This window comes from Lepisosteus platostomus, chromosome 2 (genome assembly GCF_059453375.1).
Source record: "Lepisosteus platostomus isolate fLepPlt1 chromosome 2, fLepPlt1.hap1, whole genome shotgun sequence".
In the NCBI taxonomy this organism is placed as follows: Eukaryota; Metazoa; Chordata; class Actinopteri; order Semionotiformes; family Lepisosteidae; genus Lepisosteus; species Lepisosteus platostomus.
In genome coordinates, this window is record NC_142612.1 from 31,122,626 (window position 1) to 31,136,753 (window position 14,128).

Genomic DNA, 14,128 nt, shown 5'->3' on the forward strand with positions numbered 1-14,128 from the left:
TCCTCTACGTGACTTTGAAGGGAAGGGGGGTCATGGGAGTTTGTATGCACTTCCTTAATCTCCCTTTGTAGTTCAAAGGTTGTTGCTGTGAGCCAAGATGCACCTCATCTAATTCTACACGGTTAAAACCAAAACGTCTTCCTTTCATGAAAGCCAACTACTGTACCTGCTTGTAGTTTCATGCCATTTTCTAACCAAGGCCTCTTAAAGACGCACATTTAAGGCAGCAGATGACCTCTTAAAAAGAATCCTCTTTTTGTTGTCAGGAGGACTTGAAGTCTCTCATCCTTGTAGTGCAGTCTCTAAAGGATGACATTACAAATTTAGAATCAGTCCATTGAACAGTGAACAGACACATTCCCCCAGATTAAAGGGAAGACCTACACTGAAAAGAATGAGAAGGGGATCTTTTTAGTCCTGAACAAGAGTGACTATGTAAGGGACCTGATCCAAGTGGAAATCAGGTGAAAACTATGTAGACCTGTATTTAAACCAGAATATTTCTTTCAGGATGTGGCTGGATGAGATCCTCAGATCAATTAGTTACTAGCAACCAAACAAACAAGATGGACCAAACAGCCTGTTTATGTTGTCTCCTTTCTTATGTTCTTAGAATTCCTACATCTCACAATTGTATTGCAGTATATACTGTATATATATTACGCATGTCAATATATAGCAGTTGCACTCTGGCTAAGGATCTGCGCCTGTGGCTGGAAGGTTGCCGGTTCAAATCCCATGGCCAGCAGAGGAATCCTACTCTATTGGGCCCCTGAGCAAGGCGCTTAACCCCACCTGCTCCAGGGGTGCTGTAGAAATGGCTGACCCTGTACTCTGGCCCAAGCTTCTCTCTCCCCGACTGTGTCCCCATGTGTCTCATGGAGAGCAAGCTGGTGTATTCAAAAAGACAAGTTTCTAATGCAAGAAATTGTAAATGGCTAATAAAGTGATCTTATCTTATCACTATTTCAAATGTATTGTACAACATTTAACATTTAAGTGAAAAGAATTAAGGGAAGCCCCATAGTAGATCATGGAGCTGTGGTAGCTCAGATGGCAAGGGTGTCTAGCTCCTGACTGGAAGGTCCCAGGTTCAATCCCAGGTAGGGGCAAGCGATGCAGCTTGTTCTAATTCCTTCCAGACAGCTCCCAGGTCCACTCAGGCTGCTTTCCAAATGAGGGGGTAATAGGCCGGCTGGAGTATGATGCTGGCTGCATCACCTTCACCTCCAGTGTTGGATGGTTGAGGAAAAATAGTAGCCATTGCCCCCCATTCCCCCATGGGCCTTCATGGCCTGAAAAGGCACTGACCTACCTACCAGTAGAAGATTGCTGTAATTCACAATGAAATCCTAATCAAAACATTAATGTCACAAGATGTGACATACAAATGTATTATTTAACCAATCAAGCAAATAATTAGTTAATCATCAAACAATAGATCTTATCATCACTCATGCACAGCAGTTAAGGTATGTAGTTTTCAAAAACTTACATTCATGAGAATACTGAGACTTTTCTTCACAGTATGTCTCACTTTAAAGTAAAAGCTCATTATATTACATACACTGTAAGTCAGTACATAATTGTTAAAATGGCCCTAATAAGTAGTGATTATTTATGGATGATAAGTTTTTCAGACTACTGACATAAGATAGAGAGATTTTTGTCATGTCTCAAAAAGGGCTTTCTGCATATACTGTATCTCTTGCATATGTTTGAAAGTATAAATGTCTTGTGTATATTTCTTATTGTTTTGTGGTCACCACCCCAGATATTTACAGTAGCAGATTGTTAGATACCTTCAGATGACTTATAAAATATCACACATTTTTATATACCAAAATCTCTAATGAAAAGCTATTTTGCACAGACCTTAAAATAATTAAGCTACAAAGCCCTTGATGTTCAATGGTTGAAATGAAAAAACTATGATCTTATTATTCTAAACTATGATCTACTATTTTATTTATTTATTTGGACACTTCTATCATTTCAAGAAGTTAGTATATGTCTAAAACAGGATGTCTAAAAGGATGGAAGTCTCTTGGAAAATCCAAGGTTACCTCGCTGAATAACATAAATATATTTCATAGGAAAGGATTGAGGCCAGTTATTCGTACAGGACTTCACGGGGTGTAGGGAAAAATCTGACTTAGTATTTATAGAAAATTGCATCAACCAACCTGAGTTTTACTTTCATGAGACAAGTGACATCAGAATTGTCTTCCAGATGGTAGGTGTGTATTTGAGTTAGAGACCAGGAAAACTTTATTCATGGCCTGCAATGTGTATTAGGCTGTTATTACTGAAATCCCAGGACACAAATCACTATTCTGCTTCTCATGACTTGTGATGTCACCTGATAATTTTGATCTAATAATGACTTTCACACACCGCAAGCCAGCCGTAACACAACAAATCCACAGCTGCTCTTGATAGAGAGTCTGTGCATCATTTTTCCAAGAACGGGGTTAAGGGAATTGACAGAATGCACGGAACACATTTGCAAACATCATAATTCCAAAGTTCTAAGTGTGACCTTGGTTGTTACGCCCTTCACTTTGTATCTGACCGGCTAATTTTTGCTTTGCAAAACAATCATTTCTGCCTAAATTCTTTCACCATTACTCCATAATTTTTCACCTGCCAAATTCTTCCTCGCTAGATTTTGCTGTTTTCAGGATGAATAATTAAGGTCACCATGGAAACCAAGTGAGAGCCCTAACCTAATTGGCCTGAGGTGTACTTTAACTTTGTTTGCAAAGAATAACCAGCTATGCTTAGAAATGTGAAATCCCTTGTTTTACACAAAAACACAGACAAGCACTTGGCTTTACACAATATTACATCCTAGTGCTACTTCAGTATGCAGTAGAGTAATTAAAATTACATTTACAACTGTTTCTTTCAAATTAATGTGTGCTGACAGATAAAATCTGTTCTCATTCAGATTTCCCCTATCATAATCAGAATTAGTAGAGGAACTTCAGATGTCAATTGTTTGTGGCATACCGTATCCCACATACAGCACAGAACTCCAACGAAAACTGGAACACAGTCCTTGCAGATGCAAAGTAATAATGATGTTAAGAAAAGCAAGGTCTGTGTATTTCAGGTCTCTGGTGAATCGTACTCCTTCATTATTTAAAGCCCTAGGTTTTGTTTCCTCCGAAATGACAGTTGTAATGTTAAGCGCAATAATTACACCTGAGTGAACAGCGCCAACTGTCCCTTTTGATATCACCTCAGACAGATACTTCTTATTCAGCCCATGGGTCAAAGGTCATCCCTTCCACTGTTTTTGTATGCATACCCACAATCCCACGTGGGCTCAGCAGGTGACAAACTGCTTGTAGTGCTTCAGAAATGAGCAATGACAGTCTCTGGTGCTATAAGGCAGCATGATTGATTGTACTCCTCACGAAGAGGTTATTGTCACTCCTAACCCTCAATGTGTATTTAAATGGAGAGGATGGTTCTTAGAAATGAAAAAGAAGAAAAAAGAAAGAAAACCTCGATTTTTTTAAAGTGTGATGTGTGTTTGCTGTTGCCAGCATTTGACTTTCTCTTTTTCCCTTCTAATTTGAACTTTTCTGTTTTCCTTTCCTCTCAGTTTACTTCAGACACAGATATATTTGCAGCTTTGAAGGACAAATCGAACATTACTTGTATAACATAATGCAAACCCATCGGAAAATGTGCAATTAATATGTGCATGCATACAATATGTTGAGGGGGAGAGATTGTTATGAGTTTATAAATGTAGGTGCAGAAAGAGAGGTCTGGCCCAGTGGGCTAGATACAGGCTACCTTTATTAAAACCTGGAAACTATTGACCAGGTTTGTCATCATTTCTGTGTCTTGTCTCTATAACATTAGTTCACATTATGATTTCAGATCTATGAGTAGTTTGAATTTCAAGATTCTACTCACAATGGCAATTGAAAACACAAAACATTTCTGTGAAGTATTGAAGGTGAGCCAGGAGCTTTTTTTAAAAACAAAAGTCCCCCATCATTGGTTTATTATACTGTACCCTTCTGATTTTGGAATTGCCACTTTTCTAACATCACAGCTCATGGCTACAGACTCTGTAACAGGAGTCTGCACCTACTTTTAAGGCAGCCGTTTTTCACCACATTTCGGGTAACACAGCCCGGTACTGGGGGGTTCAGAGCCCTGGCTGGTGTCCTTTAGTGGTGCTCAGCCAACTGTAGCCACTTAGGGAATACCAGTCACAGTCAGCTACTAACATGACCGAGGCTCAAATCTGTAACACCTGGACGTCATTACCAGTTGAACCACTCAAGAAGTCATGTTTTGCATTTAAAGAAGTGTCTCTCTAAGAGGAATTCCTTTGTACTCTTACTTGTTCAGCTCATCCTCAACTTGTCACTACCTTACAATAGTTCCTTAACTGCAGTGTATTGGGGCAAAATTCAGACTTCACAAAACTTATAACACACCCTTTGGGTGACTGTCTTCATCAAACTTTTAGCCAATATCCAAGGACGATGCATCAGATATAGATGTTTTATGCAATCTTTTTTATTTTGCTTTGCCATCTGTAGCATACAGTATTTTTATCATGGCAATGCCCTGCATTGTCATGTCATCTGACAGCAAATTAGCAAAAAACATTATACTGAAAAAAAGTCCTGTTTTAAGGAATTAGATGAGACCCATGAATATAATTCTCAGAATTACATTTACATGAGCCATGTCAGCCCTGGAAGAGGAGTACAAAGTGAAAATATAGAGTCTGGAGCAAAATCAAGGAAATAAATAAGACATGAGATGGCTGCTCAGTTGCAGCCAGGGAGACTTGCCCGAGACAGGCAGATGTGCTCCCAGGTAGAGGAGATGGCTCAGGAAGCGTTCCGCACTGGAGCTGGAGACCAACTTCCTTCCCAGAGCCCTCAGGCTAATACCCACCTCCCACTCCCTGACAGCTCCTCAACTGCTGTGCAGCTGTGTTAGCAAGACAGAGCCCTGCTCTATCCAAGTGAGCACCCCCAAACATAGAACTGTCAACATTTCAAACATCACTTTTTGGCCTCCTGGTACAAATGTCAGGATCAGGCATGAGATGTCCACCACACAAGGCCCGAGTGTGAGCCTACTCTGTATTGTGGTTAGTGACGTGCAACATACAAGCGAAGTCAATGTCAAGGCTGCTCATTTTAATATGGCAGAGCTCTGTGTTCAATTATTAAACACTTGATTCAACACCATTTTCTTGAGGAACCCATCCAAAGTAACCTCCAATGTGCTTACACTTGTTAGAATAATGCTCTGCTTCTTCAGGGTCAGACAAAAGAACAGATCTCATTGGAAATCATTGATAGGACAAGCTTCTTTTATCAGAGATGTTCCTTGCATTTATTTTATTCAAGTGTGTTACTGCGCTGTGACATTCTGCAGGTTTTCACAATACACAAAAGCATCAGATTAAGTTACTGTGTTTCATGAGATATATATTTTCGGGCTTTCAGAACCTAAAATGTGACAAGCTTCATCCTCATGAATCAAAACTGTGTATGATCATCTGTAAAGATAGTTGGGGACAAGGACCAACATTTCAGAAAGAGAGACATTTCAGATGAGCAACATCATCCTGGGAATCAAGGCAGAGAGATGAAACCCTAGAGGCAAAAAATGATGCATTATTTCGATAAAATCTGGTGACATCTGGACCATAGACCTCAACCGGTGAGCCAAGAAAGTACCCTTAATGTGTCATTCAGCAGTTCCTGAAAATATATATTTTATATTCGTTAATGAGAAATGACATCCTCTTATTAGGTTATTGTATCACAAAGTTATCACAAATATAGAAACAAAAATATTAGCAATGCTTAATAATACTGTCACTTACAATGACTATAACTTCATCATACACATACACAAAAATCAATAACTTCTGTACCTTATTTTTCTATCCCCATATGAAGCTACAGAGCTTGAATTGGATAAAGAAACCTATTTACTTTGGACACTCTTCCAGTGTGAGTATATCTGCTTATCTAAGAGCAGAACTAGTAAATGAATGGCCAACCATAGCCTCTGTTTTAACTTATTAGTGTGTATTCAATGAATATTTGGCCAATAAACAAACTTCAATGGAGATGATTGATAATGAGTCTTCATTCTACATGTATTCTATTCCTGTTCTAAGATTATGTTTGAATGTTACTCTCTCCTTTTCTTGCCACATTAAAAGATCCTGTTACATTCTTTTAGTTTAGCTTACAGATTGTCTTGTACAATATATCAGATACTTAGCAAACCCACTTCCATAACAGACTATTCAAGATGCCTGGAAAACAGCCTCTTTTGTATTTTGTCCATTTCTGACACGGAAATGCTAGAGAAGACATTTTTCACAACTTCGTCTTGTAAGTTTATGACAATATAATTTCAGAAAATTAGGTCAATTAAAATGTAACAGACCTGTTAGTAGGAGAATGCCTGTTTAATTTTGCTTTTATGATAGTTCAATATAAGTGCTAAGTCTGATTAATGTGTGTGTTGGTAATCTACATTTCTGTTTGCATGTGAGTTTAATCTTGTCATTGTTTTATCTTTAAAAAATCCTCACTAAACTAACAGTGCTTAGTAAAAATCCAAAAATACTAATTTCAAGTAAAGTATACCATTTTTCTATTGACACATAACTGTACTACGTATTAAAAACATAAGAAGGTTAAAAACTAGGAGGCCCTTCAGCCTATATAGCCTGTTTGACAGTTAGTAGCTAATTGATTCAAGGATCTCGTTCGGCAGTTTCTTGAAAGAACCCAGGGTATTGCCTTCAAGGGCATGGGTAGCCTGATCTTGTGTTCTTGAATTGTAACAAGCTGTATCTGTAATCTATTAAAATGTGGTCATACTGTATGGGCCCCCAGCCAGCATGATGGGACCTTAAAAAGTAATTATTTTCTAGCAAGGTTCCAATGTAGGAAAAGCATGTTGGAGCATGTTCTAGAAAAACCAACTTGATTTCTGGACTTTTGCTAAGATGGTGCTAAGATGACGCAAACACAGAAGCACCCCTGTCTTTAAGAAAGCCTTTGACTGTATCTCACAGCCTGTGGAGGTCGGGTTCAAATCAAGAAACTCCTTCAATTTAGCACAACACTGCATTGGAAACATTTCATTTTGCCATAGTCTGTGAACTAGTTCCTATAGGAAGACTTATCCGTATTTGCCAATTGCACAAATCTGATGAGTAGCATCTCAGCATTGTGTAGATAAGAGAAAAGAAACTGGTAAAAGTATAATCACTTCTGAATCTTGTCTTGCAGAGGAAAATGACTTTTTATGGACGTGGGGTTACAAGTCATACAGTATACACACCACATCTTGATTAAACATGCAATTTCTCATCACTGTAGAAGCTAGGCACTGGACATCACCGTCAACTATGCTGTACCTCATGTACATAATTCACCTGAATATTCACATCTTCAGGAATGGTATCTAGTCCAAATTGCTAATGATTCTAGTAATTCTATTTGTTGGGTGTTAGTAATGTACACAATGTTGATTTAGTGAACAGTGAAGGAAAATACCGACATGGGACTAAGTGTGATTCCCAGTAATACTAGTTCCAGAGCAAAATACTAGCAGGCAGAACATTAAAAAGTTATTTTATTGGTCTGTTAATAGAAGCTCTCGCATAAACTAAACATAGAAAGAATGCCTTTTGTTGCACACTTTTGATGATGGTGCATTACGAAGGAAATATGTGTCCTTTAATGTAGTGGGAAATCCATACAATTGGTATATTCTTGTTATTTAAAATTGCAAAATGTCTGTTGTTCTGAGTTCCAGGAAACAAAGATTGAAGCCTTATTCTGCAACGTGTCTTATTTGTGACATCCATGCTTGATTACTTATCTCCTTTATTTAAAACACAAAGAAATACACTATACATTTCACACAACGTGAGCCCATTAACAAATAAAACACATACAGTATATGCATAAGACGAGAACAAAAAGGCAGAAGCTGAATTAATCCACAATTTAAAAGCAAACAGAAATTGGGTCATCTGTATGGGAGATACTGTAGATAGATTCACATGATGAAAAAAAAAACCATTGTAAAATATACAATCAGTGGTCCAAATTAAGCCAATTAATAGTGGGAATAAAGGATAACTTAGCTCTGTTGCACTTGAATTTGGGTTGTCTAAATCAACAGCCTGACGGAAGGATCTCAGATTCTCTGTGGAAGAGGTGGTCAGGACAGTCAATGATTGTATTGGCCTTCCACACTCTTTGTTTGATGTAGATGCCTGACAGCAAGTCACCGGCCATGTGAGCATCTGACAGAACGCTCGCCAGCCGTATTCTTTCCTGCCCTGCTCCCCGTTTCAAAAGCACATTGATTAATCAACTAACGCTAGTTTGTTAACTAGTCAAGTACTTGATTCACACAGCAGTACTAATGAATATACAGTACAAAAATCCCCATCAATGACAGGATTGCTGATTTTCCCCAATTTTAATTCTGTGATTCAAAAATGATTTGTCCTTAATCAATTCCTTGTGATTTCAAGGCCAACAGCCTCTTTTCTAGTCATTTATCATCTCGGAAACCAAACTCTATATGACCATTTTGTGTCATTAGTACATTCACTACTAAATTATTTAACTATGCCTTTTCTCAGGAAACAAAACAAAATAGACACTCAAAGAAGCAGTCTTCCTCCACACTGAAGCGAGAAATTGAGATTATCAGATACTAGCTTGAGAGTAAAGAACCTTTCATATAAGATTGCTAAAATTCAGGGTTTTTTTCTGTGTAGTTATATTGCATGTTATCACTGATGTATTTGCAAGATTCATTAAAAAACATAGCATGCACTATATAATATCCAATTCTAAATATTTAGTATGTATGTAACATTTAAAATTGAAAAACTGTACAATTCTGAGTAATAAATATTGTTTAATGATTAACTGTATTCAGATGTATTTTCATCTCCTATCTGGAAATTAGTTAAGCAATAATGAAACTAAATTAATTACTCTATAAAACTGGTTTAAAAGAAAAGAGCAGGCAGTTATGTGTACAACTGTAAATACTGTATGTAGGTTTATATAATGTATATATTACAAATTCATCTTAACGTCCTGATGCTAATGAGCTCTGTAGATGGATGATATCTACAGAACAAGTGTTGCATACAGTGTAGTAGAATTGCACATTTCCACTTTTATGGGGAGTTTCAAATGAAGTATGTTAGGTTATAACACTCATTGTAATGTATCAGCACTTCATATATTTATATTCCCGCATGTATCTGCACTCATATACAGTATGTGTGTGCTTGTGCTGTTTTTTATATTTATTTTTATTGCATTTTGTTTTGAGACATGTTGCTTTGTAGGCTGTGCACATCCTTCATCATCAGCTATAGCAGGAGTATGTTACTGCCACTACAAGCAAGGCACATTTTCCTCTGTCTATTAGAGAGAGAGTATTAAGACTGATAGCTCTCAGTGCAACAATTGGCTTTTGCTGCCAGGAATTGAGAGTCTTGTAATCACTACAGCATGAATGCTTAACAAGAATATTCCCTGCTGAAGTGTATTGTGCTGCTCCAATATTGCTACTTAAGACAGCATCAGGCACAAAGTGGGTAAACACTTTTTGACATGTTTTCAATATTATTACATTAGAACAAGCAGTGTTTGATTGAAAATCTAATATTCAAGCCATGCAAATCATCAATCACTGGGAGCATATTAATTATTCAATAAAACACTCTAATTCAAGAAATCAATGTTAGGAGTGTAGAAAAGGAAGTCTGGGGCTCCCAGCAGATTGAGAGAGTAGATAATAAAAAAGGAATAGAGAATTATCACAGCTGATCTGTTGTAGCTCGTACTGTCTCTGGCTGTCAGGAAGAACTGCAGTGTGACTTTTTAATCTCCAGAAGTTTAAAGATGACTTCGGCAGCACTTGATTTCCTCACCAAACTTGTTAGGTCTCTCTACCTCATTAACGCTCCTTTTCTGTAGCTTTCGTGGTCATCATTATAGCTCTTACGCTTCCCGCTTGCTGTTTGAAGTTTTAAATTGCAAGCTCTGATCAGCATCAATTACCAGCTGCACTAAATTTTTCCTTGGGAATTCATTATTTACATTCCATTAAATACGTTTAGTTTCCACCCAGATCAAAAATTTAGACAAGTGTCACTGCCCTGTCCATGGAGTTCATTAGCTACCAATGTAAGAACTGGAAAAAAACATTCTGTCTGTAATTTTTCCCCTTTATGTAAAAAAAGAACTATGAAATTCAGTAATATTTGTATTTTTTGTCATTTGTAATCAATAGATATTATTGATATTCTCTGAATCCCACACATTTCCAATCTCCCTTTCTTTTTCCTGTTGCCCAAAAAATTGATCTGAATTATATTACTTAACTGCACACCACCTGCTGTAGGTGACCCTCTTCAAATTATTATCTTTGTTACAGCTGCAAAATTATCATTTATACTGACCAGCAACTTTGTACAAGAATGGTGAGCTTCCATGGGATGTGTTGCTGTATTTCTCCAACAAACTGTGCTGTCAATGTTAGTTTCTACACACAGTCATGTGATTTCCCATACAGTTTGTGTTAATAACACTCGAAACCATCCTTTGCGATTAGTCTCTTAACCTGAAATCATCATGGGAACACCTCGATGCAAATTTGCCTAAAGAAATCTGCAAGAGACTGACTTCTTCAAGCTGATTCTGAGCTAGTGCATGTTAGTTTATCTTAGGACACTGGCACATTACAATACTCACTTAAGCCTTGGTTAAACAAAGCAATCTGCTGACAACTATTATTTCTTGTACCCACATGGTCTAACAAAATATACCTCATAATCTACTGTTAACACTGTAGTGATCACAGAACAATGTGATCTGTAGTAGTCCTGTTTCAAGAATAGCAGTCTTATTTCAGGTGACAGGTCCCAGGGGACATCCCATCAGCACATATTTAATAAATAATGAAAAATATAAACTATGAAAATTACAGTTAAGTAGACTCAGGAAAAAGATATACGGTATTGTCGATAAGTTTTTATGAAGGCTAGCAGTCAATCATATGGTTTGTGATTTGGTTTTCAATATCAGCGGTACTAGTTGATGTACAAAGTCAATTATGAGGAATTTGAAACCAAGAACAGAAACTGCTTCTTTATCCAAAGGGTTGTGGGTGTCTGGAACAAGCTGCTGATCCATGTTTTTGAAGCTGACTTTGTTCAACAGACAGCTAAGTGAGTTCCTTGGACCAAAGGAAATGTATGCTCATGGATTGAGGACAAGCTAGTGAACAGGAATCAGCACAAAGTGAGCAGGTGTGTGCTACAGGCCCGGTGCAGACTATCTGAAAACAGGGGAAGTGGCACACACAGAAGCCCCAGCAAGGCAATTTCAAAAACACTTATACATGGCCATGGATTTGGCCAATTAGATTTAATATTAACTAAGAGATCCACCCAGAATGTACAGTAGGTGCTACATTATACACAATGTATAATGTGTATAATGTTACTCCCTGTAGGGAACTCTTTGGTTTTTCTATGTTCTTATAAAGCAAGGAGGTAATACAAAGGCAAACAGAATGCTTGGGTATATCTGTATAAGAAGAGTGGAATTTAAATCAGGGAAGTTATGCCAAAGCTTTACAGCTCATTAGTGAGGATAAAGGGATAATATAGTCTTAGAGAGAGTTCAAAGAAGAGCAACAAGAATGTCTCCTGGTCTCAGGATATTGTCATATACATTACAGACAGGTTTAAAGAAGCAAATCTCTTCAACCTAGTAGAAATAAAATGATATTGAGAGGAGATTTGATCCAAGCATATGAAAATCTAAAAGGAATATAGACAGGGTCATTATACAATATGGGCCTCTTCAAGCTCAGCAGTGAACAAACTCAGTGACACTGACTGGAATGAAGCCCCAAGAAATGAATCAGAATGTAAACTAAAAGGAAGTACATTTTGAGCAGGGGATATAAAGCACAGCTTTATCCAAGGAGTTGTGGAACAGGCCTCTCTGCCCAGGTTCTCAGCTCCAGAAAGAAGCTACCGGGTTACATTTAAGAATTGCTACACATTTAAACAACAGGAAGGGCAAGGTGGGTGTAATGGACTACTCTCAATTGATCATTCATATGATCTCAGATACGGTAGGTACTTTAAAATGTACAAAATTATTTCAGTTTCACCAAGGTGAAGTCCCCACCTCATTTTTGTCTTGTAAAACTGGTGATTTATGTCAGGGCTTGATACCTAATGTGTGTTCAGAAGATTCTATTAAAAATCCCTTAGCCCTGTTTCTGCTCCTCACAGATATGCACAGTACTGTATATATGGGTGTTCAATGTTTAAAAAAAGTTTCTAAAAAGAGTGCTTTGTCCATTGTCAATATGGCCAATTACAGACGAAGTCTGTAATTTTAACTTCGTGTAGGTAAAGGAAATAAATTTCACAAGCACTGAAATGACGACTAGTTTTTACAAAGACTAGTAAAGTGCTTAAACTATTCAAAGTACAACACCGCAGTGCCTATGGAATTTCAAAGCAAATTGAAACACTATCTGCAATAAATAACCCTTACCATACTGTGTTTTTATTTTTTATCTCTGCTCATATACTAGGTTAATGCAATATTCTGATCTAAAATCTGACATGTAGGACAGCCCTTTTTACTGTCACAATGTTGATAGTAATATTATAACAGAATCATTAAATCTACTGTAATACTGCAAGGTATCAAGTTAGTCCAGAAAAATCCCTTAATTACAAACAGGCCCTGGTATTTTAAGATGAATGAAAACATTCCAAGGTGCGGTTACAATTAGTGCAAGGGAAAGCAATGTCAGCACCCAATAAGAACGTTAATATCATTTTATATTTATTTCCTTGTTCATTTGTTTGTTTACAGGTTATAAAATATGTGGGATAACAAAAGCAAAACTTTGCAACAGACTTCGGTGCCTTAATAACTCTGAAAGCTTCCTGCATATCTACAAAGCACAACCCGGCACTGACCCAAAAAAGACCTCTTACTGTACGTGATACTGGGCCTCATCAAACCTAAGGTTCCCAGATGGCGTCAAAATGTGTCTATTGGTGCTGAGGCCTGTGAAGCAGACAAAAGACCACTCTAGGCCTGTGCTGAAACCAACAAATCTCATCTCACTGATGGGTTTGAACCCAGAACTTTAGATGGGACTAATAATTTACCTACAGGGTCATTTACAGTATCTCCTTGCCATACCATTGCCAACAAAAAAATGAAAGACAATGCCCTGTCCAGGGTGAAATTCCATTGAACAAGGTCATTTTGTGTGTGTGTGAGTTACTGTAGACTGCTGGAACGGGGCCTGAGCAGCCAGAGCTGTCCAGAAAGCCCCAAACCATCTGGGATCTGTGTTCTCCTGAAGCACGCCACTGCCTCTGAACAGGGAGGGCTGAGGATTGAGTAGTTCTGCTGTGTGCATGTTAAATAATACTTTAACTGTCAACAATCACGCATAAATTAACATCTCCAGCCTCCACTGTATTTATTTTTATAATTACCTCCCTCGAGGTTTTGTGCGAGTCAATTCAACAGCATGCTACAGACACAATACAAGGATTCGCCTGTTTCTCTCCCCGACGTTCAAAATTCTGAATCAGCACATTAAAAAGAGGATTAGGGACACAGATGTGTTTTTGGGTTTGTTTATTTGTTTGTTTCAGATAGCTATCTTTTAGTTTTTGTTCATATTCAGGCCATTTTTCTCTTAAAGACACGCTCCTTAATTTGGCTCTTTTAACATGTTTTGAATCGCTTATCTCCTCCCAACAAGCATGACTGATTAGCTTTATGTTTTTTCTTATTAGGAATTCACACTGCACTGTCAATACAACAATCCCTAATAGTCCAGAGTTACAAATTCATGTAATAAGCCCTTGTAGCAAGTAATACATGAAGTGAACATTAATGCAACGTTAGTATCCTGTTTCCTTTAAAGTGACCTTTACTGGTTGTTAATTACATGGTTCTTGTATACTATTACACATTTCTAAGGTGTGATGTGCACTCCCTGAAGCAGTGATACT

The 14,128-nt window shown here is 37.6% G+C and overlaps 1 protein-coding gene across 1 annotated transcript in view; it reads right to left on the minus strand.

Annotated features, from left to right (window-relative positions):
* Positions 1–228: 228 nt before the first annotated feature.
* The window catches only part of LOC148676210 (SH2 domain-containing protein 1A-like), a 64,210-nt gene continuing 50,310 nt past the window's right edge, over positions 229–14,128 (minus strand). Inside the window, exon 4 of the mRNA XM_088604933.1 lies at positions 229–302. Within this exon, the coding sequence (XP_088461059.1) occupies positions 283–302 (20 nt within the window). The 3' untranslated portion in view covers positions 229–282. The remainder of the gene's footprint in view (positions 303–14,128) is intronic.